Source organism: Kogia breviceps, chromosome 2 (assembly GCF_026419965.1).
Source record: "Kogia breviceps isolate mKogBre1 chromosome 2, mKogBre1 haplotype 1, whole genome shotgun sequence".
NCBI classification, from domain to species: domain Eukaryota; kingdom Metazoa; phylum Chordata; class Mammalia; order Artiodactyla; family Physeteridae; genus Kogia; species Kogia breviceps.
Genome location: NC_081311.1, coordinates 168,761,395 through 168,787,231, shown reverse-complemented (window position 1 = coordinate 168,787,231; position 25,837 = coordinate 168,761,395). Strand labels below are relative to the sequence as shown.

General features: G+C 39.0%; 1 protein-coding gene across 2 annotated transcripts in view; it reads left to right on the top strand.

The window, feature by feature from the left end:
* SUMO1 (small ubiquitin like modifier 1) overlaps window positions 1-24,164 on the top strand; it is a 29,031-nt gene extending 4,867 nt beyond the window's left edge. Inside the window, exons 2-5 of one of the 2 annotated variants that reach the window (XM_059053480.2) lie at window positions 10,282-10,356; window positions 14,981-15,058; window positions 17,527-17,598; window positions 23,329-24,164. In XM_059053480.2, coding sequence (XP_058909463.1) covers window positions 10,282-10,356; window positions 14,981-15,058; window positions 17,527-17,598; window positions 23,329-23,397 — 294 coding nt within the window. In that variant the 3' untranslated portion in view covers window positions 23,398-24,164. The remainder of the gene's footprint in view (window positions 1-10,281; window positions 10,357-14,980; window positions 15,059-17,526; window positions 17,599-23,328) is intronic. The other variant, XM_067026587.1, reaches the window with a different exon arrangement.
* The last annotated feature ends 1,673 nt before the right edge of the window (window positions 24,165-25,837 follow it).

The window sequence follows — 25,837 nt, the reverse complement described above, 5'->3', positions numbered from 1 at the left end:
AGATAGCAGGATAATATGATAAACTAGGTGTATATTGAAGTTCATAATTATGTATACTATTTATGTCATAGAATAAATATTAACATACTTATAAGTATGTTAAGAATAAGTATTAACATACATAGCTGCATACTGTAGCTATGACTTGAGCATTTAGTTAGTGATACATACATTAAACATTCCATGCCCCAGGAGAGGAATGATGTATTCTGTCTTCTCTCTGACAGATATATGAAGTGCTGCTAGTAAATGTTGCAAACATATTGATTATAATAAAACATTTCAAATGTTACCTGAACATTATTTAATAGTATTTTAAAAACTGAATATGATTATTATGTTCGAGTACTCATGAGAGGGGTTTCCCTGGTGGCGCAGTGGTTAAGAATCCACCTGCCAATGCAGGGGACACAGGTTTGAGCCCTGGTCCGGGAAGATCCCACATGCTATGGAGCAACTAAGCCCGTGTGCCACAACTGACGAGCTTGCGCTCTAGAGCCTGCACACCACAACAGCTGAGCCTGTGTGCTACAACTACTTGTTGCGGAGCACGGGCGCCTAAAGCTCGTGCTCCGCAACAAGAGAAGCCACCGCAGTGAGAAGCCTGTGCACCGCAATGAAGAGTAGCCCCTGCTCGCCCCAGCTAGAGAAAGCCCACGTGTAGCAACGAAGACCCAGTGCGGCCAAAAGTAAATAAATTGTTTAAAAAAAGAGTGCTCATGAGGGTTAGTGGAGTAGTTCAGATTTCAAAACTGTAAAGCAGTTGTCAAATATCTATTGACACTCATTAGCCCCTCACACCAGTTAGAATGTTTCTATTATAGGTTATATATTTAGTGTTGTAATCATTTAAGTGCCTTTCTCCATTTTACTGTTTGCTTTCCAGGGTCAGGAATCAGGCTTTATTCACCTTTTTTTTCTGAAGTGCCTAGCAGAATGACTGAATACTTAGTAAAAGTTTTTAAAGGAATGAGTGGTCAGATTCATTCAACACGTATTGATTGATGTTCCAGGCAGCATTCTAGGCCCTAGAATTGAAAGGTTGCCTCAAAAACGTGAAACAGCAGGTATCTTTCTCCTCCTTTTTCAATTCCCATGATGTTTTGTTATTGAGGAAGGGTTGGATGTGTTTGCATACCTTCTCGATCTTTAGTTCTATTAGCAATAGACCTAGTAACTTTATCTCCAAAATTGAATCATTTGCTTCTTCCAGGACATTGGGATATTATCCATTGTTATGGATAATAATAATCCTGTGCTGCTTGTGGGATCTTAGTTCAGTTCCCCAACCAGGGATTGAACCTGGGCCCAGGTAGTGAAAGCACCGAGTCCTAACCACCGGACCATCAGAAAATTCCTATTTTCTTTAAGTCATATTTGGTATCTCATTTTGGAATGTATTAAAATTGTGTGTGTCTTTTTTTTTTTTTTGTAGATTATTCTCTGATATTCTACTTTAAAAAAGTCATGTGGGTAAGGCCACACAGATCCTATTATTGAGTACCTTAGTCTTATGGTTTAAAATTTGGAATTCCTTCACCACGACTTAAAAGTTTATTTAAAGATATGTTGTATTTTGTTATACTTTTATATTTTGACCATTCTTTTTGCATTTGATTGCTTTTACTGAGCTATTGAGAATCTGAAGGAAAAGACCTGAAGGAAGGAAGGGTGGAGTTCTGTTTGCTGGACCTGCTGTTCTCAATAGCCAGGGTCAGATATTTTTAAAGGTTTTACTGAAGATAAATATATATATGAAAAAGTGTACATAAATGTACAGTTTTCTGAATTTTCACAAACTGGTCACATCCATGCAGTCAGCACCCAGATTAAGAGCGACTGTCCAGGGCTTCCCTGGTGGCGCAGTGGTTAGGAATCCACCTGCCAATGCAGGGGACACGGGTTCGAGCCCTGGTCCGGGAAGATCCCACATGCTGCAGAGCAGCTAAGCCCATGCGCCACAACTACTGAACCTGTGCTCTAGAGCCCGCGAGCCACAACTACTGAGCCTGCATGCCACAGCTCCTAAGCCCATGTGCCACAACTACTGAAGCCTGTGCACCTAGAGCCCGTGCTCCACAACAAGAGAAGCCACTGCAGTGAGAAGCCCATGCACTGCAACGAAGAGTAGCCCCCGCTCACTGCAACTAGAGAAAGCTCACACGCAGAACTGAAGACCCAATGCAGCCAAAAATAATAATAATAATAATAAGTAAATTTATTTTAAAAAAAGAAGAATGACTGTCCTGACTACTAACATAGATTAGTTAGATTAGTTTTGCCTGCTTTTATACATTATAACTTTTTATAAGTGGAATCATACAGTATTTATGTATTTCAGTGTATGGCTTCTGCTCAGCATTGTTTGGAGATTTGTCTATATTATTGTGTATAGTTGTATGTTGTTAAATCCCATTGCTACATTGCATTCCATTGTACGACTGTACCACAATTTACTTATCTCTTCTGCTTTTGATGCACACTGAGCTGGTTTTCTAGGAGCCGTTTTTTTTGTTTGTTTTGTTTTTTCTGTACGCGGGCCTCTCACTGCTGGCCTCTCCCATTGCAGAGCACAGGCTCCGGACGCGCAGGCTCAGCAGCCATGGCTCACGGGCCCAGCCGCCCCGCGGCATGTGGGATCCTCCCGGACTGGGGCATGAACCCATGTCCCCTGCATCGGCGGGCAGACTCTCAACCACTGTGCCACCAGGGAAGCCCTAGGAGCTGTTTTTTAATATAAGCGAAATGCTACCTATTTAGAGCACCTCCTATGTCAATTTGGATTGCTTTTGGACTAAATAACAGAAAATCTGATATATAATAGGTTAAACAAGTTTGCAGTTTATTTTTCTAATGAAGAAAGAAATTCAGACATAAATAGTTCAGGGGTGGTAAGGCAGCTCCACCATGCCTTCATACTTCTTTCCCCTCTGTCCTTAGCAGGTGTCTTCACTCTGATGCTTGTCTCCTTGCTGGCAAGGTTACTTTGTGTCTTGTTCCAGGCAGGAGAAAGGGATGGAGCAAAGGATAAAAGTATGCCAAAAAGTATGTACCAGCAAAAAGTATGTCACCTTCTATCTGCATGGCCAGCACTGCATCATGTGGCCATAAGAGAAGATTAGAATTTTTTTCTCTCTTTTTTTTTGGCTGGCAAATTTAGGCTTCCCTTTGTAAGGAAGAAGGGGAAAATGGATCCTGGATAGGTAATTAACAATGTCTGCCATAACTCTAAATCTGCCTGCTAGTACTTTTGGATACAGTGAAGCCAGTTTGTTCTAGGCTTTGAACAGGTCCATAGTCTAACTACAGAGACTAGGGTTTATATAACCAGCAGGATTTCCTTTTCTTTTTTAAAAAAATATAAGTATATATATATATATTTTTTAAACTTTAAAACAATTATTTAATTTTGGCTGTGTTGGGTCTTCGTTGCTGTGTGTGGGCTTTCTTTAGTTGCGGTGAGTGGGGGCTACTCTTCATTGTGTGCAGGCTTCTCATTGCGGTGGCTTCTCTTGTTGCAGAGCATGGGCTCTAGGCGCGAGGGCTTCAGTAGTTGTGGCACGCGGGCTCAGGAGTTGTGGCTCACAGGCTGTAGAGCGCAGGCTCAGTAGTTGTGGTGCACTGCTTAGTTGCTCCGCGGCATGTGGGATCTTCCCAGACCAGGGATTGAACCCAAGTCCCCTGCATTGGCAGGCAGATTCTTAACCACTGCACCACCAGGGAAGTCCAACCAGTGGGATTTTCAATTATAATTTTTAGTTCCTGAGAAGTTGTCTTTGTTTACCTAGTGTTTAACTGCAATTCTAGGGTTGAATGTAAATTTACGGAAGTCCCAGTGTCTTGACCGCTTGACTTAAACCTTCAAGTTATGGAGCTAAGTCTGGTCAGTTTTATTACAAATGTCTAGTACTGTCTCCTTAAATTTGAACATAGGCGGCATGCACTGAAAAAATATGAGTGTGTGTGTATTTTTAGAATTGTGGTAAATCCATTGAAGTATGAGGGAGATGACTTTATTGTAATTTGGGGGTTTGTATCTTTAAATAATGGATACAGTTATTAGAATCATACAATTTAATCCTTGTTGAGCTTTCTTCATTAGGAAATAAAATGAAATAAACCGATGTGCAGTAAGAACTATGGTTAACAGAATTTTTGGAAACTTTGAATGTATTTTTAATGAAATGTTTTATTATGGAAAAATTTATATATAATTGAACGCATATACCCATCTCTTGGCCTATTGTATTTCATTTGCATGACCCCACTCCACTTCATAACATTATTTTGAAACCAACCCAGACATTGTGTCTTTTCATCCGCAAATATTTCAGTATGTATCTCTAAAAGAGAAGGACTTTTTCTTTTAACAAAACCAGGATACTGTTGTCCCACCTTTAAAATTGAACAGGTTTATTAATGTCATCAAGTAAGAGTAAATGTATTCTTTATTTTTAGTTTTCCCCAGAATCCCCCCTCTTTCAGAAGAATGAACAATCCTTGTACAACTGGAAGGGTCAGTGACAGATTGGGGGTAGTTAAGTGTGGTGCTGTTTTCCTGTGATTAATTGTCAACATACTGATTGCCATAGTGATTTTTAGCAAAGTTCTTATTCTTTTGACTTTGAAATGGCACAATAAAATCCTTCTGTTGAATTCTGTACATTTGTAAATGAGGATTGTTCTGTTCTCTGTCCTTTCCAGTTCGTCTTTTCAGATCCGGCTATCTTCTATTTCTAAGCTGTTTAATTTATATTTTGGAAAGAAGAGTTGGTAGTGCCTGGTGTCTGATAAATTCCCTTTACTGTTCCAGTTACCATGATTTAATCTCTAGATGACACAAACCTGAGAATTTAGAGGTTTCCAGTTCCTGTCTTTGATCTTGTACATATGTTTACTTTTCTTTACATTACCAGTTTCTTCTGCTCTGGGGCTGTGTAACCTTTCGAGCCAAATCAACCAGCCCTCTCTGGGATTCTCTTTTCTCTGATGACCTACTGTCCCACACCCAGTGCTGAATGCTTTCACTGTTTTGTGACTAGTGTGCCATACCATTCTGTATTGGCTGCTTTTTTACAGGGGAGAGAAGGAAAGAAGGCATACAAAAGACACTAAGATCACTGGAGACAAACTTTGGCCTTTTTTGTCTAAGATCTTCTCATTTTCCAGACTAGTTTGTCAAAGGAAAAGAAAAAAAAGATAGCACATGAAAAGTCGGATGACTGCATTAGGCAAACATGAGGCTATTAAACAAGTGGGTGTAGATGACATTGCTCTAGTGCTTCAGAGTTGGGAAGATATCACCAAAATGGAGTGACTAGGGAAAGTGGCAGTTTATTTTTGGAAATTTCAAATCGTAGTATTCACATGTTCTTATGAAATTGAAGTGAATTATCTCTTATTCCCAACTGTGAATATAAAATGCTGAAAGGATCTTGTTTGTATTGACTATTGTGTACAGTAGAAGTATGAAGCGTTAGTAAGATTTTGTGGTATGATACAGAAAATAGTACTATCAGCTTAATTCAGCCACCATTAAATAATTGCCTGGTATTTGCCTGACACTACAGATATTATAAAGATGAAAAACTTGGACGCTTTCCTTGTAAACTTGTAGGGAAGTCAAGACATACAAAACTGTCACAGAAAACGTTAATTTAACAAGCATATTGAGTATCTTCAAAATATATACTAAACACTGTGCTTGACCAGAAATACAGAGAAGAGTAAGGCATGCCAATAAGGAACTCAATCTGGTGGGAGACTCAGATATGCAAGCATGTTATAATAAGATTAAGCAGTATGGGAACATTTAAGAGGGTGATGAGGGAAATCATTTTGTAGGAAGTGATGCTTGAGTGGTCTTGAAAGGCGAATAGGGTAGGAAAGGGCATACCAAGCAGAGGTGATTAACATGTACAGAGATAGTGTAGATAAGGTAGAGGGTGCCATGTTTAAGGAATTGTAGATCAGTGTGGCTGGAGCAAAAGATATTATTAGCAGGAGAAGTAGGAGAACAAGGCTGGATTGCTATGCAGGGACCAGCCCATGGAAGACCAGTGTATGTTGGCTAAGGAGTTTGAACTTAATCCTGAAGATTCTCGGCAGATCAGATTGCATTTTTTTTTTTTTTTTGCGGTGTGTGGGCCTCTCACTGTTGTGGCCTCTCCCATTGCAGAGCACAGGCTGCGGACGCGCGGGCTCAGCAGCCATGGCTCACGGGCCCAGCTGCTCCGCGGCATGTGGGATCTTCCCGGACCAGGGCACGAACCCGTGTCTCCTGCATCGGCAGGCGGATTCTCAACCACTGCGCCACCGGGGAAGCCCCAGATTGCATTTTAGAGAAATGGCTCTAGTTGTAGTTGGGAAGAATTAATTGAAGTGAGCTAGACTTGGGGCATTTGTTGTGCTATTGCAGTAATGCTAATGAGCAACAGTGAGTGCCTGAACTAAGGCAGTGGAATGGAGAGAATGAGAGTCACCAAGAGATATAATTGTCAGAATGATGAATGATTAAATGTGAGATTTAAGAGAGGAAGAGTAGCCAAAGATGACTACTGAATTTCTGTTGTGGGCAGCTGAGTGTATGGTAACCATTTATTGTAATTGGGAATCCAGGAGGAATTGTAGTTTTTTTGGATTTTGGTTTTCAGAAAGAGGAGTTAAAGCTAACGGAGGAGTTAGAGATAATGCATTCAGTTTTGGACACTTAAATTGAGGTACCTATGGGGACACCCAAAGTGGAGATGGATGTTCAAGCACTTGAAAAAAAATGAGTGAAACTCAGAAAAGTTGTCAGGTTGGTGAGGATGGTTGGTGAGTCATTAGTATCTGAGAGGAAGTTGGAGTTATGGGTCACACAGGAAGAAGAAGAAAAAGAGGATTAAAGACATGGAACCTGGAGGAGCACCAGCATTTAAGGAAGTGGTCAAGATGAGGAGACAATGGAATCTTGGAGGCCAAAGGTAGAGAGTTTTCACGGAAGAAGTCATAAGTGTCTGCTGGTTAAAGATGAGACTTGAAATTGTCCACTGGGTTTAGCAATAAGGAGTTGAACTGGTAACCTTGGTGAGAGAAGTGTCAAGTGGAATGGTGGGGTATAAACCAGAGTACAGTGGGTTGAGAGTAAAAGTGGAAACAGAAAATGCTGATTACTCTCATAAGAAGTTCGAAGAAAAAGATGAGGCTGACTCCTCGAGAAGACAGTAAAGGGGGAGTGTTTTTAAATTGAGAATAAATGCCATAAAGGATATGAATAAATCGCCAATGGGAGCATTAAAGGAAAATATTAATCCCAGTTGGAAGGTTGAGGGGTGCTGTGGTTCCTGGAAGAGTTTTTTTAAATACTGGACTTCAGGTGATGTGTGGGATGGATTTTTGTGAGATGATTTCAAGAGAGATTGAGAGAGGATATGTATTACAGGTAAAGGAAACAGGAACAGCAAAGGGCTGAAGGTGGAAGAATGTTTATAGACATGTTCAGGGAATAGCAAATAGTCCAATTTTTTTTTTTTTTTTGTGGTACGCGGGCCTCTCACTGTTGTGGCCTCTCCCGTTGCAGAGCACAGGCTCTGGACGCGCAGGCTCAGCGGCCATGGCTCACAGGCCCAGCCGCTCCGTGGCATGTGGGATCTTCCCAGACCAGGGCATGAACCCGCGTCCCCAGCGTTGGCAGGCAGACTCTCAAACATTGTGCCACCAGGGAAGCCCGCAAATAGTCCAATTTAACCAAATCTGTGGTTTGTAAAGGAAGTGGAGAGAGAAAAATGAGAATTGAGCTTAGTAATGGAGGAACTGAATGAGGTGCTGCGGAGTTTGGTTCTAGGCCTTAAAGCACCTTTTTGTTAGGGGTAGTTATACAGTCAGAGAAGCTGTGCTTTAGAAGGAGTTCTGAAGCAATGTGGACAGTGGATTGGAGAAGGGGGAAGAACTCTTTTGTTCTGAGTAGCCTGTGTACCTACCCTGTCTAGGAAACACTGGAGCAAAATCACTCCCATTATGCTGATGTATTGCTGCTCCGGTTGCAGGGGGATGTTTTTCTCCTTGTGGTAACTCCAATAAAGCTTCATAACACTCCTTCTCTTAGTTAAAGAGGACTCAGGGCTTCTTTGCTCTTTGTTGCCCTTCACTGCGTGGAATAAGCTGTCCTTGTCCTCTCTAGATATGTAAAGGAAGAAGGAACTGTTTACTCTGAATATAAATTCATAGAAATGTGGTTGTGAGACTGTGTTTGAAGACAGTCTTACAGTTTTCAGGTGAAATACTGTCTCACTAAAGAAGGTTAATTTGGCCTGCTGCCATAATATGCAGTAGTCAGCAAATGTTGAAAGTACTGCAGAATGATAAACAGGCAAAGTTTCACACTAATGAAGTCAATTCTGTTATCTAAGCATTTCCCTGGACTCTAGCCTGTATCTTAAATTTAAAAGCTACTTCTAGTTTAATATATTCAATAAATTTTGAATGTTAAAGAGTTTGTTAGTTTTCACTTACTGGCATGAGATAAACAGGTAATGTCAGAGTTTGTTAGTTTTCACTTACTGGCATGAGATAAACAGGTAATGGCCTTGTTACTTTACTTCTGAAATACAGTGTAGTTGGTTATATTCTTATCAAGCATGGATTAACAGCTTGAAATTGCTGTGAATCATAAAAAGCATATATTTAAATAAGTGACTAATATGGTGGCCAAACTAAGGTAAAGTGCATGGGAAAGCTACTTTTTGTTGTTGTTGCTGTTTTAATTAATTAATTAATTAATTAATTTTTGGCTGCGTTGGGTCTTCATTGCTGCGCATGGGCTTTCTCTAGTTGCGGCGAGCGGGGACTACTCTTCGTTGTGGTGCGCGGGCTTCTCATTGCAGTGGCTTCTCTTGTTGCAGAGCATGGGCTCTAGGTACATGGGCTTCAGTAGTTGTGGCTCGTGGGCTCTAGAGTGCAGGCTCAGTAGTTGTGGCGCAGGGGCTTAGTTGCTCCGTGGCATGTGGGATATTCCCGGACCAAGGATCAAACCCATGTCCCCGGTGTTGGCAGGCGGATTCTTAACCACTGCACCACTAGGGAAGTCCCGGGAAAGCTACTTTTATCCCACCATTGACTGAAATTTACTAAGCTACGCCTTTACTAAAAATGGCTTACTTTTCTTAGATACTTCATGGCAAAGTTGTTTCAACTAGTTTATTCTAACTTCATTTTCTTTTCAGTATGCCTTCATTTGAAATTATCTTATTTATTATGGTATAATTTATAAGAGGGTTATACTCTTCTGTCTTCCAATTTTGTCTCCTCTTTTACTGCTTACTCTGGGCTTTTTTCTTATTCCAGTTTAAGTCTCCTAATTTTTTTTTTCAGCCAAGCCTAATCTTTTAAAATTGGATATACTGCTTCAGATAGTCTAAAATAATAGCTGATATAAAACTGATTTTTTGGGGGGGCCTCTTACTGTTGTGGTCTCTCCCGTTGCGGAGCACAGGCTCCGGATGCACAGGCTCCGGATGCACAGGATCAGCGGCCATGGGTCATGGGCCCAGCTGCTCCTCGGCATGTGGGATCTTCCTGGACCGGGGCACGAACCTGCGTCCCCTGCATCGGGTAGGGTTGAGGCGGACTCTCAACCACTGCACCACCAGGGAAGCCCTAAAACTGATTTGTTTTGACTCAAGACTACATTAGGCCAATACTTTGCTATTTGATTTTCCTTTCCAAATAGACTTTGCTTATGTTAATATGATTAATTTATCTTTCTTAGTACAGTTTTGTAATTGGAGTAGTTAACTTCTCCCAGTAGGTTGTGAGAAAATAATCTTTGATTCAGAATATTTGGTTAAGGATTCATGGAGCTGAGCTTCCTTTGACTAATAGGAGTTGACTGAAGATAATGGTTTCCAGGTTGTTCCTTTGTGTAGCAGCAATAGCACCACCTGGTAATTAGTTAGAAATGTATATTACAGCCCTACCCCAGACCTACTGAATAAACTGGGTGTGAGGCCCAACAGTCTTTTAACAAGTACTTTAGGTGATTCTGATGCTCAGTGAAGTTTTAGAACCATTACTATAGTATTATTATAGTAAAAGAGACTTCTTTCTTGATTTTTAGTGATCTTTAGAACTGGTGTTTGAGAGAGTAATTGACTTAGGACCTTTTTTGCTTAATTGGCTGGCAGAGCAAAGAAATGCTCGCTGTATTTTCAGGTGCAAATTTCGTACCTTAAGTCAAAGTAATGGGTGAATAATTAAAATAGCATATAGGAACTTTTATCTTTATATGTACTTTTCTTTCAGGAGGCAAAACCTTCAACTGAGGACTTGGGGGATAAGAAGGAAGGAGAATATATTAAACTCAAAGTCATTGGACAGGTGAGTTTCATTATTTTTCTCCTTTGACCCCGGAATGTGTGAATCATTTCTGACACACAAAGAAAATGATTTAACTAAGGCAAGTTATTTAAAAATGGCGATTCATTTACTACATATGCATCTGTTGGAGGCAGAAGAGGGTGATACTGTTTTCTTAATTGCTCTGCTAGGCAGATGTAGATCACCTTAATTTCTTCTAATAAAACTTTTTTCTTGGTTAGCATGCTTCCGTGGCAAATATAGCAACTACTCTTGAGTGATAATGCTAGGGCCCCTAAACCAAAGGGCCTCTCAGGACTTTTCTTGACCCCTTTCTCTTTCTTGGCACCTTACTTCTACAGACTCTAGCCTGTATCTTTTTTTTTTTTTTTTTTTTTTTTTGTGATATGCGGGCCTCTCACTGTTGTGGCCTCTCCCGTTGCGAAGCACAGGCTCCGGACGCGCAGGCTCAGCGGCCATGGCTCACGGGCCCAGCCGCTCCGCGGCATGTGGGATCTTCCCGGACCGGGGCACGAACCCGTGTTCCCTGCATCGGCAGGCGGATTCTCAACCACTGCGCCACCAGGGAAGCCCTAGCCTGTATCTTATTGACCCTTTTTGAGATGTTAACAGATAATTAAGGTTAGCTGAAAATTATTGGAGGAATACATCTTCATAGTTTTTTTTTTAAGGGACAAAAGAAAGAACTAGTAGACACTCACCATGGAAGTATGAGAGTACCATTTCCCCACATTCTCTGAAACATGGGATATTACCAGTCTTTCAATTTTGGGCCAGTGTAATAGCTAGACATTTTATTTTGCATTTCTCTGATTATCAGTGGGATATAATTTTTTTGTCTATTACGTTTATATTAATCGTGTGTTCATATCCTTTTCCTACTTTCTGTGATCATCTTATTTGGAAAATTTTTATTAAGATATAGTTCAGATACCATAAATTCATCATTTAAAAATGTATAATTTAGGTGCTTTAGTATATTCACAAGGCTGTACAACCGTTACCATGATTTGCTTCCAGAACATTTTCATCACCCCCAAAAAGACACCTATAATTTAGATGCTTTAGTATATTCACAAGGCTGTACAACCATTACCATTATTTGATTCCAGAACATTTTCATCACCCCAAAAAAGACACAGTGTATTCATTAGCAGTAATTCCCCATCTTCCTTTCCCCCAGCCTCTAGTAACTGCTAATCTCCTTTACTTTCTGTGTTTATGGATTTGCCTGTTTTGGACATTTCATGTAAATGGAATTACATGATTTGTGACCTTTTTGTGTCTGGCTTATTTTATTTAGCATAATATTTTCAAGTTTCATCCAAATTGTAGCGTGTTTCAGTATTCCATTCCTTTTTTTTTTTTTGTGGTACGTGGGCCTCTCACTGTTGTGGCCTCTCCTGTTGCGGAGCACAGGCTCAGCGGCCATGGCTCACGGGCCCAGCTGCTCCGCGGCATGTGGGATCCTCCCGGACCAGGGCACGAACCCATGTCCCCTGCATTGGCAGGCGAACTCTCAACCACTGCGCCACCAGGGAAACCCTTCCATTCCTTTTTATGGCTGAATAACATTTCATTTTATGATATACCAAGTTTGTTATCCATTCATCAGTTAATGGACATTTGGGTTGTTTTCATATTTTGGCTATTATGAATAATATTGCTATTAACATTCATTGTAAATTTTGTGTGGATATGTTTTCAGTTCTCTATATATCTAGGAGTGGAATTGTTGGGTCTAATATAGTAGTAACTTTTAAAAACTTTTTGAGGAGCCTCCAAACTGTTTTTAGTGGTGGCCGCACCATTTTACATTCCCACTGACAATGTATGAAGGCTTGTTATTTTACATTCTAGTTAATATTTGCTGTTGTCTTTTCTTTATAGTCATCCTAGTGAGTGTGAAGTGGTATCTTTTGTTTTTGATTTGCATTTCCCTGATGGTTAATGATGAGTATCTTTTCCTGTTCTTATCGCCCATTTGTACATCTTCTTTGGAGAAATGTCTATTCCAATCTTTTGTCCATTTTGAGATTGGATTACTTGTCTTTATTTTTGAGTTGTAATAACTCGTCATATATATTTAAGATATTAGATCCTTATCAGATAGATGGTTTGCAAATGTTTTCTCCCATCTTCGGGTTGTCTTTTCACTTTCTGGGTTGTGTCCTTTGCAGAAACAGTTTTTAATTTCAATGAATTCAATTTATTTTTTCTTTTGTTGTTATGATTTTAGTGTCATATCTAAAACTATTACCCAGTCCAGGGTCGCAACAATTTATACCTATAGAATCTTCTAAGGTCTTTATGGTTTTAGCTCTTACATTAAGTTTTTGATCATTCTGAGTACTTTTTGAATGATTTTTGTATGAGTTTGAAGGAGAGTCTAACTTCTTTCTTTTGCATGTGGCTATCTGTTTGTCCCAGACCACTGATTGAAAAGTCTGTCCTTTTTGCATTGAATTGCTTGACATCTTTGTCAAAATCAATTGACCATAGATATATATGGGTTCACTTCTGGGCTGTCAATTTTATTCCACTGAATTACAGGCATACTTCAGAGACATGTGGGTTTGGTTCCAAACCACTGCAATAAAGCAAATCACATGGAGTTTTTGTTTCCCAGTGCATATGAAAGTTATGTTTACACTATAATGTAGTTTAAGTGTGCAATAGCATTTTGTCTAAAAAAAAAACCAATGTACATACCTTAGTTAAAAAATGCTTTATTGATGAAAAGTGCTAACCATCATCTGAGCCTTCAGTGAGCCTTTTTTTTTGCTGGGGTAGGGTTTGAAATATTTAGAGAATTACCAAAATGTGACACAGACCCGAAATGAGCAAATGCTATTGGAAAAATGGTGCCAGTAGACCTGCTCAACTCAGGTTTGTCACAGAACTTCAGTTTGTAAAAAAACACAGTATCTGCAAAATCAGTAAAGCAGAGTGCAGTAAACTCTGTGTATGTTTATTGACTGTGTATGTTTGTCCTATGCCATGGATTACCTTTTTAACAATTACTGATTTGTAGGGATACTTTATATTTTCTTGATTTTTCTTGTCTGTTTTATATGTTGTGAATATTTTCTTCAGGGTCTCTTAACTTTTGTGGTGCTTCTTACTGTATAGATGGTTTATGTTCTTATTAAGTCACATTTATCAGTCTCCTTTTTTTTTTTTTTTTTTTTTTAAGTGGTTTCTGAGTTAAAATCTTGCTTTAAAATAAGGATTTCCCAGTGTCAAGATTAGGGAAAAAGTCTCTCCCTAAGAAGAACAGAAAATATTAAAAAAAAATTTTAATGTTAGCTCTTTCATTTATCTGGAACTGCTTTTAGCTTATGGTGTGAGGTATTGCTCTAGAAATTTTGTCTGTTTGTGAAATTATACATAGGAAAAGAATTTGTATTTATTTATTTATAAATTTAAAAAAAAAATTGGCCACACCTCACAGCATACGGGATCTTAGTTCCCTGACCAGTGGTTGAACCCAGCCCCTGCAGTGAAAGCACTGAGTCCTAACCACTGGACTCCTAGGGAATTCCCTGGGTTTGTTTTTTTTTTTTTTTTTTAATAATTATAGTTGCAGGGCTCAGTGGTACAGTGGATAAGAATTCGCCTGCCAGTCCAGGGGACACAGGTTCAAGCCCCTGGTCTGGGAAGATCCCACATGCTGCAGAGCAATTAAGCCTGTGTGCCACAACTACTGAGCCTGTGCTCTAGAGCCCACGAGCCACAACTACTGAGCCCACATGTCACAACTACTGAAGCCCGTGCACCTAGAGCCCATGCTCCACAGCGATGAGAAGCCCACGCACCACAACAAAGAGTAGCCCCCGCTCGCCGCAACTAGAGGAAGCCCGCGTGCAGCAACAAAGACCCAACACAGTCAAAAATAAACAAATAAATAAATAATTTTAAAAATTATAGTTACAAACAAAACATGCAACTTCCACTAACATGTATTTGTGAATGTGATATGTAATCATTAGGATTAGCTTTGAAATTTTTACAGTATGCAAGTGCCAGTATTTTTTTCTGATGGTTGCCTAGTAGATCACTTGACAGTCTGGGTAGAAAAAATTATCTGTGATCCCATATATCAATTTGACTGACTCATTTTACTCATGCAAGAGAAGCCAGACTCTGTGGTGACTTTTTATGGCAGGAGTTAGTGTCTGTTATTTTGTGGGCTACGTCCCTTTTGTAGGTTTTACCGTCTTCAGTAACACTTCAGTTGTGGGGGTACTTTTTGTTTTGAGTTGCCTTTGGGAGTTTGTGACAGTTCACATTTTCATTTTGAAAACAGAATAGGCATGCAGTTCTGAAGGAATGTATTCTTTCACATACATACTTTTACTTATGCTGCTAATTATAACACCCCAAACAGATTATCTTTATGTTCGTTTTATTAAATTTATTTTGAAATGGGTATATAGCAACTTTGAGGATGATTAGAATATTTTAATAAACCTGTTAGTAATGCTAAAAAGAATATTTTGGTGGGAAAATATAGGAGACAAGGTATACATTTCTATTTGTAGTATATGTGTAATTAAATAATTTGTTTCAAGCAAAGCAAATAGCTTACACAGAGAGTGACTTTTCCTTCATATCTCCATAGGATAGCAGTGAGATTCACTTCAAAGTGAAAATGACAACACATCTCAAGAAACTCAAAGAATCATACTGTCAAAGACAGGTTTGTATGTTGTAATATTAAATTCAATGCTTTATATATCATTAATTTTTCTTTCTCATCAAAAGAAAAGTAATCCTTTGGGACTTCTCTGGTGGTCTAATGGTTAGGACTTTGCAAGAGGAAAAAGAGATCATCTAGGTGTTGGATAAGTAAAACAATAAACATTTGTTTCTGTTGTTTTTTGTTTGTTTGTTTTGTTTTTTTGCCACACTGCGTGGACTGTGGGATCCTAGTTCTCCGACCAGGGATCAAACCTGCGCCCTTGGCAGTGAAAGCGTGGAGTCCTAACCACTGGACTGGCAGGGAATTCCCTGTTTCTGTTTTTGATATTAATTGTTATGCTCAGTAAATAAAGTCTTTTAATTGGGGCTCAACTAGCTCACATTTGTATTAATGATGATGGGAGCTAAAATTGGAAATGAACATGTATTAAGTGCAGTATGCTAGGAGGTACTTGGATACATTGTCATTTACTGTTGACAACAACTCTGAAGAAAATTATATGGTCTTTTTACCTCATCTGTAAATGAGGGAGTTGATTATTGAGAAAAAACAGTACAAAAGTGAAAACTAAACTGATCCAGAATTGAAGGTGCTAGGTTTGGGGAGATTATATAACATCAAGTTAGTATAATTTCTAGCTTTCTTTTTTATGCTCAGAGTCTACAGTCTTTAGAAGTTTCTATACTCCGTTCACAGAGGCTTGATAATTTTTTTCTTATATTTGCTGATACATGAGGAATGGGACACTCAGTATATCTGAAGTATGGAAAACTTACCCAATAGAGATTGAATCATCTTTCCATTTTGATTTTATAGACTGGTTTCTATAGAAACTTTTTTGACTCCAACATAAGATATTTCTTTTTTGAAAGATCCTATAATTAAAATCAAAGAATATTCCACCCTTGTCAGTCATGTTTATTTTTAATATAACCCTGGAAATAATTTTGATTGATTGATTGATTGATTGATGCTTTGGGTCTTCGGTGCTGCATGTGGGCTTTCTCTAGTTGTGGCGAGCAGGGGCTACTCTTTGTTGCGGTGCGCAGGCTTCTCTTTGTGGTGGCTTCTCTTGTTGTGGAGCACAGGCTCTAGGCTTGCAGGCTTCAGTAGTTGTGGCTTGTGGGCTCCGGAGTGCAGGCTCAGTAGTTGTGGCACACGGGCTTAGTTGTTCCACGTCATGTGGGATCTTCCCGGACCAGGGATTGAACCCGTGTCCCCTGCATTGGCAGGTGGATTCTTAACCACTGTGCCACCAGGAAAGTCCCAACCCTGGAAATAATTTAAAGCCAGGGTATTTCCTGGCGTTCCAGTGGTTATGACTTGGTGCTTTCACTGCTCCCAGGTTCAATCCCTGGTAGGGGAACTAAGATCCCAGAAGCATGGCCAAAAAAACCGCAAAAAATAGTTTAAAACCAAATACAGGGTAAGTTTGCAAGGTCTCATATATTTAAGTATAGTACATATTGGAAGATAGTTTGAATTTTTTTGGATGTTTTTGGGATAGTATTGTATTTAAACAGTGAAAATCTTAACACATTAGTTATTGAGCAGAACTTTCTAATACTTTTGGACTAAATGATTCTTGATTTGACCTTAGTGAAGTTATTTCTCTTTAAATGAGCCATCTATTCTCTTTTAGCTATTTTTGTGGAATAAGGGATTAGAAAAATATATTTTAATACCTTTTGTGATATTTATAGTGCTGTAAATGGCGTCACAGGTTTACTGGAGTTTATCTGGCTTGCTGCTGTGCTTTACCGAATTTCTACGATTTAATCTGTTTAAAAACCAATTTTGGGGCTTCCCTGGTGGTGCAGTGGTTGAGAATCCGCCTGCCGATGCAGGGGACACGGGTTCGTGCCCCGGTCCGGGAAGATCCCACATGCCGCGGAGCGGCTGGGCCTGTGAGCCATGGCCACTGAGCCTGCGCATTCAGAGCCTGTGCTCCGCAACGGGAGAGGCCACAACAGTCAGAGGCCCACATATCACAAAAAGAAAAAAAAAAAAAAAAAAAACCAATTTTGCTTGTACAGTTGGAAGCTAGTGAGGCTGCTTATCCAATATCTGACTTTATGTTAGCCTACAGATTTGAGAGGAAACTATATAGAATAGTGGTTAAGAATGCACAGGCTTAGGAGCAGATTTAGCCTTCAGTTCTTGGCTAGCTTGTGTGCCCTCTCCATACCTTAGATTCCCTAGCTGTAAAATGAAGATAATGTGATAATACCTACCTTTCAGGGCTGTTGTGATGAAAATTTATGATTATGTATATAAAATACTTGGTACAGGGGGTGCCTAGCAAATAGTTGGTACTCAGTAAATGATAATTATGATAGAATTAGCTCTCTAGTTTTATTATGTTCTACATATTCTGTTGAAGCTTTCTTATTTGCTTTTTGTGCATCAAAGTTCCTGTTATCTCTTCTAAGATTTGTATATTTGTATGTTTTCCACCTTTTTAGGGAGTTCCCATGAATTCACTCAGGTTTCTCTTTGAAGGTCAGAGAATTGCTGATAATCACACTCCAAAAGAAGTGAGTATAATTTCTTCTCTGATTCAAGGCATATTTTTAATTCTGCATTGAATGATTTGGTTCACTGGTACCATTAAACTGTCCTTTTCTTGAATATTCTCTGATTTAACTGGTATATCATTTGTCAGAGAGAAAAATAAACTTTTGGGTTGAACTTCCCTTGTATTGCCTTCAAAAAGTGCCTGTAAAAAGAGAGATGGAAAGTAGAAAATGAGTACTGAAATTGTCATATGGCACATACTATGTCTTTTTGAGGATGGACAGATGGTCCTCAGATTTGGCAAATTTCTGATACATTTTCATGGTGATGGTGACCTTCACGGTTCAATTTTGACTTTTGACCCATTTTGAGAACTTAATATAGAAGCTTAGTGTATATTAATATATTTGACTCTGTCATCTTGGTTTATGTTTTTTAATGCTTCTCTGCCTTTATTTGTTTTATTGTATGTATGGACTGTTTTCTCTGTTTATATATTCCACCCTCTCTATTCCCATCCCCACCGCCACCACCCAGGCATCTGAAAGTGATAAAGTGTGAGAGAGAGAATGTATGTATTTATATTTATACAGATTCCCCCCTCCAAATACAAATTAACATTTTTGATATTTCTGATAGTGGGAACAGTGTATGGTTATTATTAGTTTTTTGGCTTAAAAACATTTCAGACTTACAGGATTATGAGACTAGTATAATATTCTCCTGTATAACCTTTTTCCTAGATGCACCAGTTATTAACATTGTGCTATGTTTGCTTTTTCGTTCTCTCTGTATATACAGATTATCATTATTGGTGGGCCATTTGATATTGGCCCTTTACCCCTAAATATTTCACTGTTATTGTTCTCCTAAGAGCCACAGTTAAATTATCTAATTTAAGTGATTTAACCTTGATACAATGCTGTAATTGAATATACAATCAAAATAGTCTGATTTTGTCATCTGTCTCAGTAAGGTCCTTTATAGCTCCCTCCCTTTTTTTTTTTTTTTTTGTGGTACGCGGGCCTCTCACTGTTGTGGCCTCTCCCGTGGCGGAGCACAGGCTCCAGAAGCACAAGCTCAGCCGCCATGGCTCACGGGCCCAGCCGCTCCACGGCATGTGGGATCTTCCCGGACCGGGGCATGAACCCGTGTCCCCTGCATCGGCAGGTGGACTCTCAACCACTGCGCCACCAGGGAAGCCCTTTCTTTTTCTTTTTCTTTTTTTTTTTTTAACTTGACCTGGGATCTCATCCAGGATATGCATTCTAACTAGTTATCATGCCTCTTAACTTTAATGTGGAACAGTTAGTTACTCAGTCTTCGTTTTTCATCACACTGACATTTTTAAAAAGAATTCAGGCCAGCTGTATTTTAGAATGTCCTTCAATTTGGGTTTGTCTGTTGTTTCCTCATGATTAGATTCAGATTTGCATTTTTGGTAGGAGTGGCACAGAGTGAAGCTGTGAAATTCTGAGTGTATCATATCAGGAGTTACATGATCTCCATTTGTCCTGCTATGGGTATTTTTGGTCATATAGTTAAGACGTTAACTGCCAGATTTTTTATCCATTGTAAAGTTATCATTTTCTTTTGTAATTAATAAGTAATTTATGTGGAGATACTTTGAAACTGTGTGAATAATAACGTTCTTTAGATATTGGCCAGTGGGGACCCCTTCAATTTGGCGTCTTTCCTTTTTGACACCTCTCCATCTTTTTAGAAAGTTTTTATTTTGAAATAATTTTCAATTTACAGAAGAGTTGCAAGAATAGTCCAAAAAACTGTACTCTCTTCCACTTAGATTCACCAGTTTTTAACATTTTGCTACCTATGCTTTATTATTCCCCTCCCCCCATATATAATATATGTGTGTGTGTGTGTGTGTGTGTATATATATGTATATATATATATATATATATATATATATATGTATATATCACCTAAACCACTTGGGAGTAGGTTGCATACACCATGCCATTTACTAAATATTTTAGTGTGTATTTCTTAAGAATAAGTATATTCTTCTACATAACCACAGTACTGTTAATAAAATTCAGGACACTTAGCACTGTTAGAAAACTTTAGTCTTCAACCTAATTTTGTCATCTGTCCCAATTATGCCTTTTATAATAAATTTTCTCCCTCATCACAGGATCAAGTTCAGTATCAACATATTTTATTTAGGGGTCCCTTTAATTATCTTTTAATTTGGAACAGTTCTTCAGCCTATCTTTGTCTTCATGACATTTACATTTTTGAAGAAAACAAACCAGGTATTTTCTAAAAAGTCTCTCAATTTGGGCTGTTCTGTTTCCTCATGACTAGATTCAGATTATGTATTTTTGGCTGGAATACTACATAAATGGTGATGTGTCTTTCTCAGGGTGTAATATCTGGAGTATCTGAAGTCCCCTATCATTGAGTTTAACAGTTGTCTTTTTCCTTTACTGTGTAGTTACTATTTTTCCTGTTTTAATTGAGTAATTTGTGGGCACATACTTTGAAACTATGTGACTATCCTTTTTCTCATCAGACTTTTCCCTGTAGGTTTAGTATCTACCCACTTCCTTAAGTACTTGCTTACTGTCTGGCACAAGATATTCCAAACTCATGTTGTATTTTCCCTGTCCTAGCTTGGCATAATCTCTGCAACACAGAAGATATTTAATACATTTTCGTGACACCTCCCTCGCTATCATTAAGAGACTTATCTTCTTAGAAGAATAATAATGGGGCAGTGGGAGAGAGTAGGTTTTTAGGGAGTGACCTCTTTGTACTGTTGTTTACTCATCGCTGCTAATGTACTACTTTTTTAAAAAAATTAATTAATTTATTTTTGGCTGTGTTGGGTCTTCGTTGCTGCGTGCGGTCTTTAGTTGCGGCGAGTGGGGGCTACTCTTCGTTGTGGTGCATGGGTTTCTCATTGTGGTGGCTCATCTTTGTTGTGGAGCATGGGCTCTAGGCATGCAAGCTTCAGTAGTTGTGGCACGCAGGCTCAGTAGTTGTGGCTTGCGGGCTCTAGAGTACAGGTTCAGTAGTTGGGGTGCACGGGCTTAGTTGCTCCGCAGCATGTGGGATCTTCCCGGACCAGGGATTGAACCCATGTCCCCTGCATTGGCAGGCAGATTCTTAACCCCTGTGTCACCAGGGAAGTCCCCCTGCTAATGTACTCCTTAAAGCTGATGGCTTCATATTCTCCATAATTTGAGGACATGTGCTGCCTTCCTGATTTAAAGGTTCCTTGTAAAGTTTGGAATTTTAGTACTTGCAGTATTTACCAGGCTATATGTGCAATTAAAATTAAATTTTAATAGCCTCTTTAATTAATAATTATTTTAATATTCATATGTCTATCACAATCAAGATATCCATAATACTAGAGCCAATTAATCACTTAAAAAAATTCTAAATCTGCTTAAGTCTGTTTTATTTTTAGATTTCTTAGCATATTTTAATTTTCACATTTTGTAATTCAGCACAAAATTGTCACCTATAAAATACTGATCTTGGACTTTCCTTTGAAATGTTATTTTTCATTTCTTTTTGTGACCCACTATAGTTCAGTGGAAACAGTGCTAGTTTTTGTTTTCAGTCTTCCTATTACAGTGCTCCTTAACCCTATCTGCACATCAGAATCAACAGATTTACAGTCCTTTACAAGCCTCACTTGAGTGTAACACCTGGGTTGCTATGCGACACCAAGCCCCCTTATGTACTCTTTTATTTTTTAAATGAAGAATACTTGTGTTAAAAATAAATAAAAGTATTAGAAAACCAAACTACAAAAGTATATAAAATGGAAAATATAGTTTAGATATCTCTGCATTCCCATTTCTCAGAGGCAACCATTATTAATAATGTCTTTTAGGGAAAAATTCCAGAATATTTCAATGCATATAAAGCACATTTTAAAAAAACCTTAATTGCCTATACTTTGCTTAATGTTCTGTATAAGGCATTTTATTTTATTTTATTTTATTTTATTTATTTTTTTTTTCGGTACGCGGACATCTCACTGTTGTGGCCTTTCCCGTTGCAGAGCACAGGCTCCAGACGTGCAGGCCCAGCGGCCATGGCCCACGGGCCCAGCCACTCCGAGGCATGTGGAATCCTCCCATACCGGGGCACAAACCCGCGTCCCCTGCATCGGCAGGCGGACTCTCAACCACTGTGCCACCAGGGAAGCCCTGTATAAGGCATTTTAAAGCGTCCTTTTTCTTCTTCTTCTTTTCCTTCCCGTCTTTTCTGTAAGAGTTGAGAAGGGTTGGTCTGAAAAATCTAGCTTATACAATTGGAGGTGTCAAATAAGAGTAGAAGTATAGTAAGTTTTCTTCATTGAGTGGTTACTATCAAAGAAAATAATAGTTATATGCCAGAAGGAATTGTAGATGACAAAGCAAACCACTTAGAAATGAATCCTTAGGCAGTAGTTTTCTAACTAAAACCACATATATTTCAAAGTGAGATCAGGTTTTTTGAAAGAGATTCTATCAAGTAATTACATCTAGAAGTAAAGTGCATTTTAGAAAATATGCCATCAGGGCTTCCCTGGTGGCGCAGTGGTTGAGAGTCCGCCTGCCGATGCGGGAGACGCGGGTTTGTGCCCCGGTCCGGGAGGATCCCACATGCCGCGGAGCGGCTGGGCCCGTGAGCCATGCCCGCTGGGCCTGCGCGTCTGGAGCCTGTGCTCTGCAACGGGAGAGGCCACAACAGTGAGAGGCCCGCATACCACAAAAAAAAAAAAAAAAAAAAAAAAAAAAGAAAATATGCCATCAAACTATTATTTAAACTATTATATACATGTTTCATTAGATTTAAAACTCCTTTAAGGTACTTTTCAGAAACACTTAAAGTTTACATGGTGAATAAACTGGGACGTGAAGTTGGCTCAGCAAAGTAACATGAATGACTTCATAGACATAGTATCAGACGACAAGATATACCTCTCTGTTCTTTAAAACGTGTGTGTTTGTTTTGTTTTGTTTTGGCTGTGCCATACGGCATACGGGATCTTAGTTCCCTGACTAGGGATTGAACCCATGCCCCTTCATTGGAAGCACAGAGTCTTAACCACTGGACCACCAGGGAAGTCCCCCTCCCTATTCTTTAGATTAAAGGAAACAGTATTCTTTTTTTAAAAAATAAATTCACTTATTTATTTTTGGCTGCATTGGGTCTTTGTTGCTGTGTGTGGGCTTTCTCTAGTTGCGGCGAGTGGATTCGTTGCGGTGCACGGGCTTCTCATTGTGGTGGCTTTGCTTGTTGCGGAGCATGGTCTCTAGGAGTGCGGGCTTCAGTAGTTGTGGCGCATGGCCTCTAGAGCACAGGATCAGTAGTCATGGCGCATGGGCTTAGTTGCTCTGTGGCATGTGGGATTTTCCCGGACCAGGGCTCAACCGTGTCCCCTGCATTGGCAGGCGGATTCTTAACCGCTGCACCACCAGGGAAGCCCGGAAACAGTATTCTTAATTTTAGAACAGGATAACACAGGCCCCGGACTCGCAGGCTCAGCAGCCATGGCTCACGGGCCCAGCCGCTCTGCGGCATGTGGGATTCTCCCGGACGGGAGCACAAACCTGTGTCCCCTGCATCGGCAGGCGGACTCTCAACCACTGTGCCACCAGAGAAGCTCCTGGATTACTTTTGTATCTTCTTGCATTTTAAAACAGTGGCCACATAATTGCAGCCAATTTTTTAAAAATAGTACTTTTATATCCTACTACTAACACTTTTCTTTTCTCTTACAGTTGGGAATGGAGGAAGAAGATGTGATTGAAGTTTATCAGGAACAAACAGGGGGTCGTTCAACAATTTAGATATTTTTATTTTTTTTCTTTTCCCTTAATCCTTTTTTATTTTTAAAAATAGTTCTTTTGTAATGTGGTGTTCAAAACAGAATTGAAAACTGGCACCCCATCTCTTTAGAACATCTGGTAATTTGAATTCTAGTGCCCATTTTTCATTATTGTTTGTTTTCATTGTGCTGATTTTTGGTGATCAAACCTCAGCCCCATTCATATCGCCCTCTCCTTTTTAAAAATTATGTGTGTGCACAGGGAGGCCGCCTTTTCCAGGACTGTGCATTTATAGGCTTGTGATAAATAAGATTGACTAATGCGAGTGTTCATAATGACTTTCCAATTGGCCCTGAAGTTCTAGCATGTGATCGCTTCACTCCTGGACTGTGACTTTCAGTGGGAGATGGAAGTTTTTCAGAGAACTGAACTGTGGAAAAATGACCTTTCCTTAACTTGAAGCTACTTTTAAAATCTGAGGGTCTGGACCAAAAGAAGAGGAATATCAGGTTGGAGTCAAGGTGACAGAGGTGGTGAAAATAATGACTAACTCCAAAGATGGCTTCACTGAAGAGAAAGCATTTTAAGATGAAAGAAAAATCTTGTCAGAAGATCCCAGAAAAGTTCTAATTTTCATTAGCAGTTAAAGTTATTCATGCAGAGGTGTATACAGCAGAACGCTGCTCTTTTTGACTTTATTTGTACTTTTTGGCCTGGGATATGGGTTTTAAATGGACATTGTCTGTACCAGCTTCATTAAAATAAACAAAATATTTGTAAAAACCGTACCAATGTTCATTTTATTTTTAATTGTACAGAAAGAAGAAAGAAAATGCTTAAAACATAAGGTTTTCTTGCATAATACTGGAAATTATTGTTTGTGCATGGTACACGTTTTCTTTAGTACTGTGCAGTGATGACGATCATGACTTTGAAGCCCTGAAAGTTACTGAAGTGCCTTCTGAATTAAGGATTTAATTAAGGTCACAATACCTTTTTAAATACCCAGTGTTGTTTTTTTAAAAAACTTGATATTCCTGTATGGTGCATATATATGATACAATTACCCAATATGTTGAATAAATGGGCACGCCAAAAATTCTTAATTGATATTGATAATTTCAGTTTTTCTCTTAACAATTTACAAAATGTTCTCTGCTTAGTTAAGGTTTGGTATATTTTGTTTATATTTTCTTTTATTTCTTTATATCCTCTCTTTAAACTGTATAAAATTAAAATACCAAATTAGTTCCTTAACTTTTTCTTTTAAATCCTTAATGAATCACATAATTCAGTATATCTGCATATACATAATCCTATTTCATATTACTCCAAATAGAATGTCATCTAACTACATTAGAAGAGCGAATAAGACCTATCTCTAATGCATTTTATAAACTGTTATAGTTTGAATCCCTTCTCAAGTCCCCTATTGAAAAATAATTGGCTCATCTTATAAATTATTATATTTGACCCTGACTGAAAAATTTGTATTGTACATATATAGTCTAGGTAAATTAGAATTTTTAGACCATTACCTGGCATTTATCATTATATTAAATAGTAACTAGGAGTCGGACCCATTTCTAGAGAGTCCTCAATGAGTTGCATATTTCTGTCATGCTTGAGTAGCAAACCTCATAGGCTATTTGAGCTATCCAGAATGAGTGAATATGTAGTTTGGTATCTTAGCTTTGTTTGCATCTCTTTCTGAGGGCTCTCAGCATTTGGGTGGTGGAGCTTAACTATAATATAATTTGGGGGATATAATTTTCTTGATTTTAGTTTATTGGATTCTTCTAAGTGCTTTGCAGTCTGCTATGGTTAACTGAAAAATGTGCTTATCTGGTTAGTAGTGCTGATAAAATAGGCTTTTCACAGCAACAAATTTAATAGAGTATCAGATTTGGAAGGGACCTCGAATAACATTTAGTGTAGCCTCTCTACCTGGTGCTTGACTGCAACATCCTAAATTTGTAAAGGAAGGGAGAAAATAAAATCAGTAATGGTAATTTCCCCCGCAAGGATGTTTTCCTTGAGTGTTCCCTCTTCTCGGTTGAATTATTTGAGATGCTCCTTTCTCACCTGAGTATTATTGAATGAATTGAATGAATGAATGAATGTGCAAGTAGTATCGACAAGTTTGAGAAAAAGTTTTTAAGTGGCATATTTAAATTCACTGTGATAGCCAGTGTTTTGGCCATTTTATTTCTTTTTTTTTTTTTTTTTTTTTCGGTATGCGGGCCTCTCACTGTTGTGGCCTCTCCCATTGCGGAGCACAGGCTCCGGACGCGCAGGCCCAGCGGCCATGGCTCACGGGCTTAGTTGCTCCGCGGCATGTGGGATCTTCCCGGACCAGGGCACGAACCCGTGTCTCCTGCATCGGCAGGCGGATTCTCAACCACTGCGCCACCAGGGAAGCCCCATTTTATTTCTATTTTATAGAAAGCTAGTGTTTGAA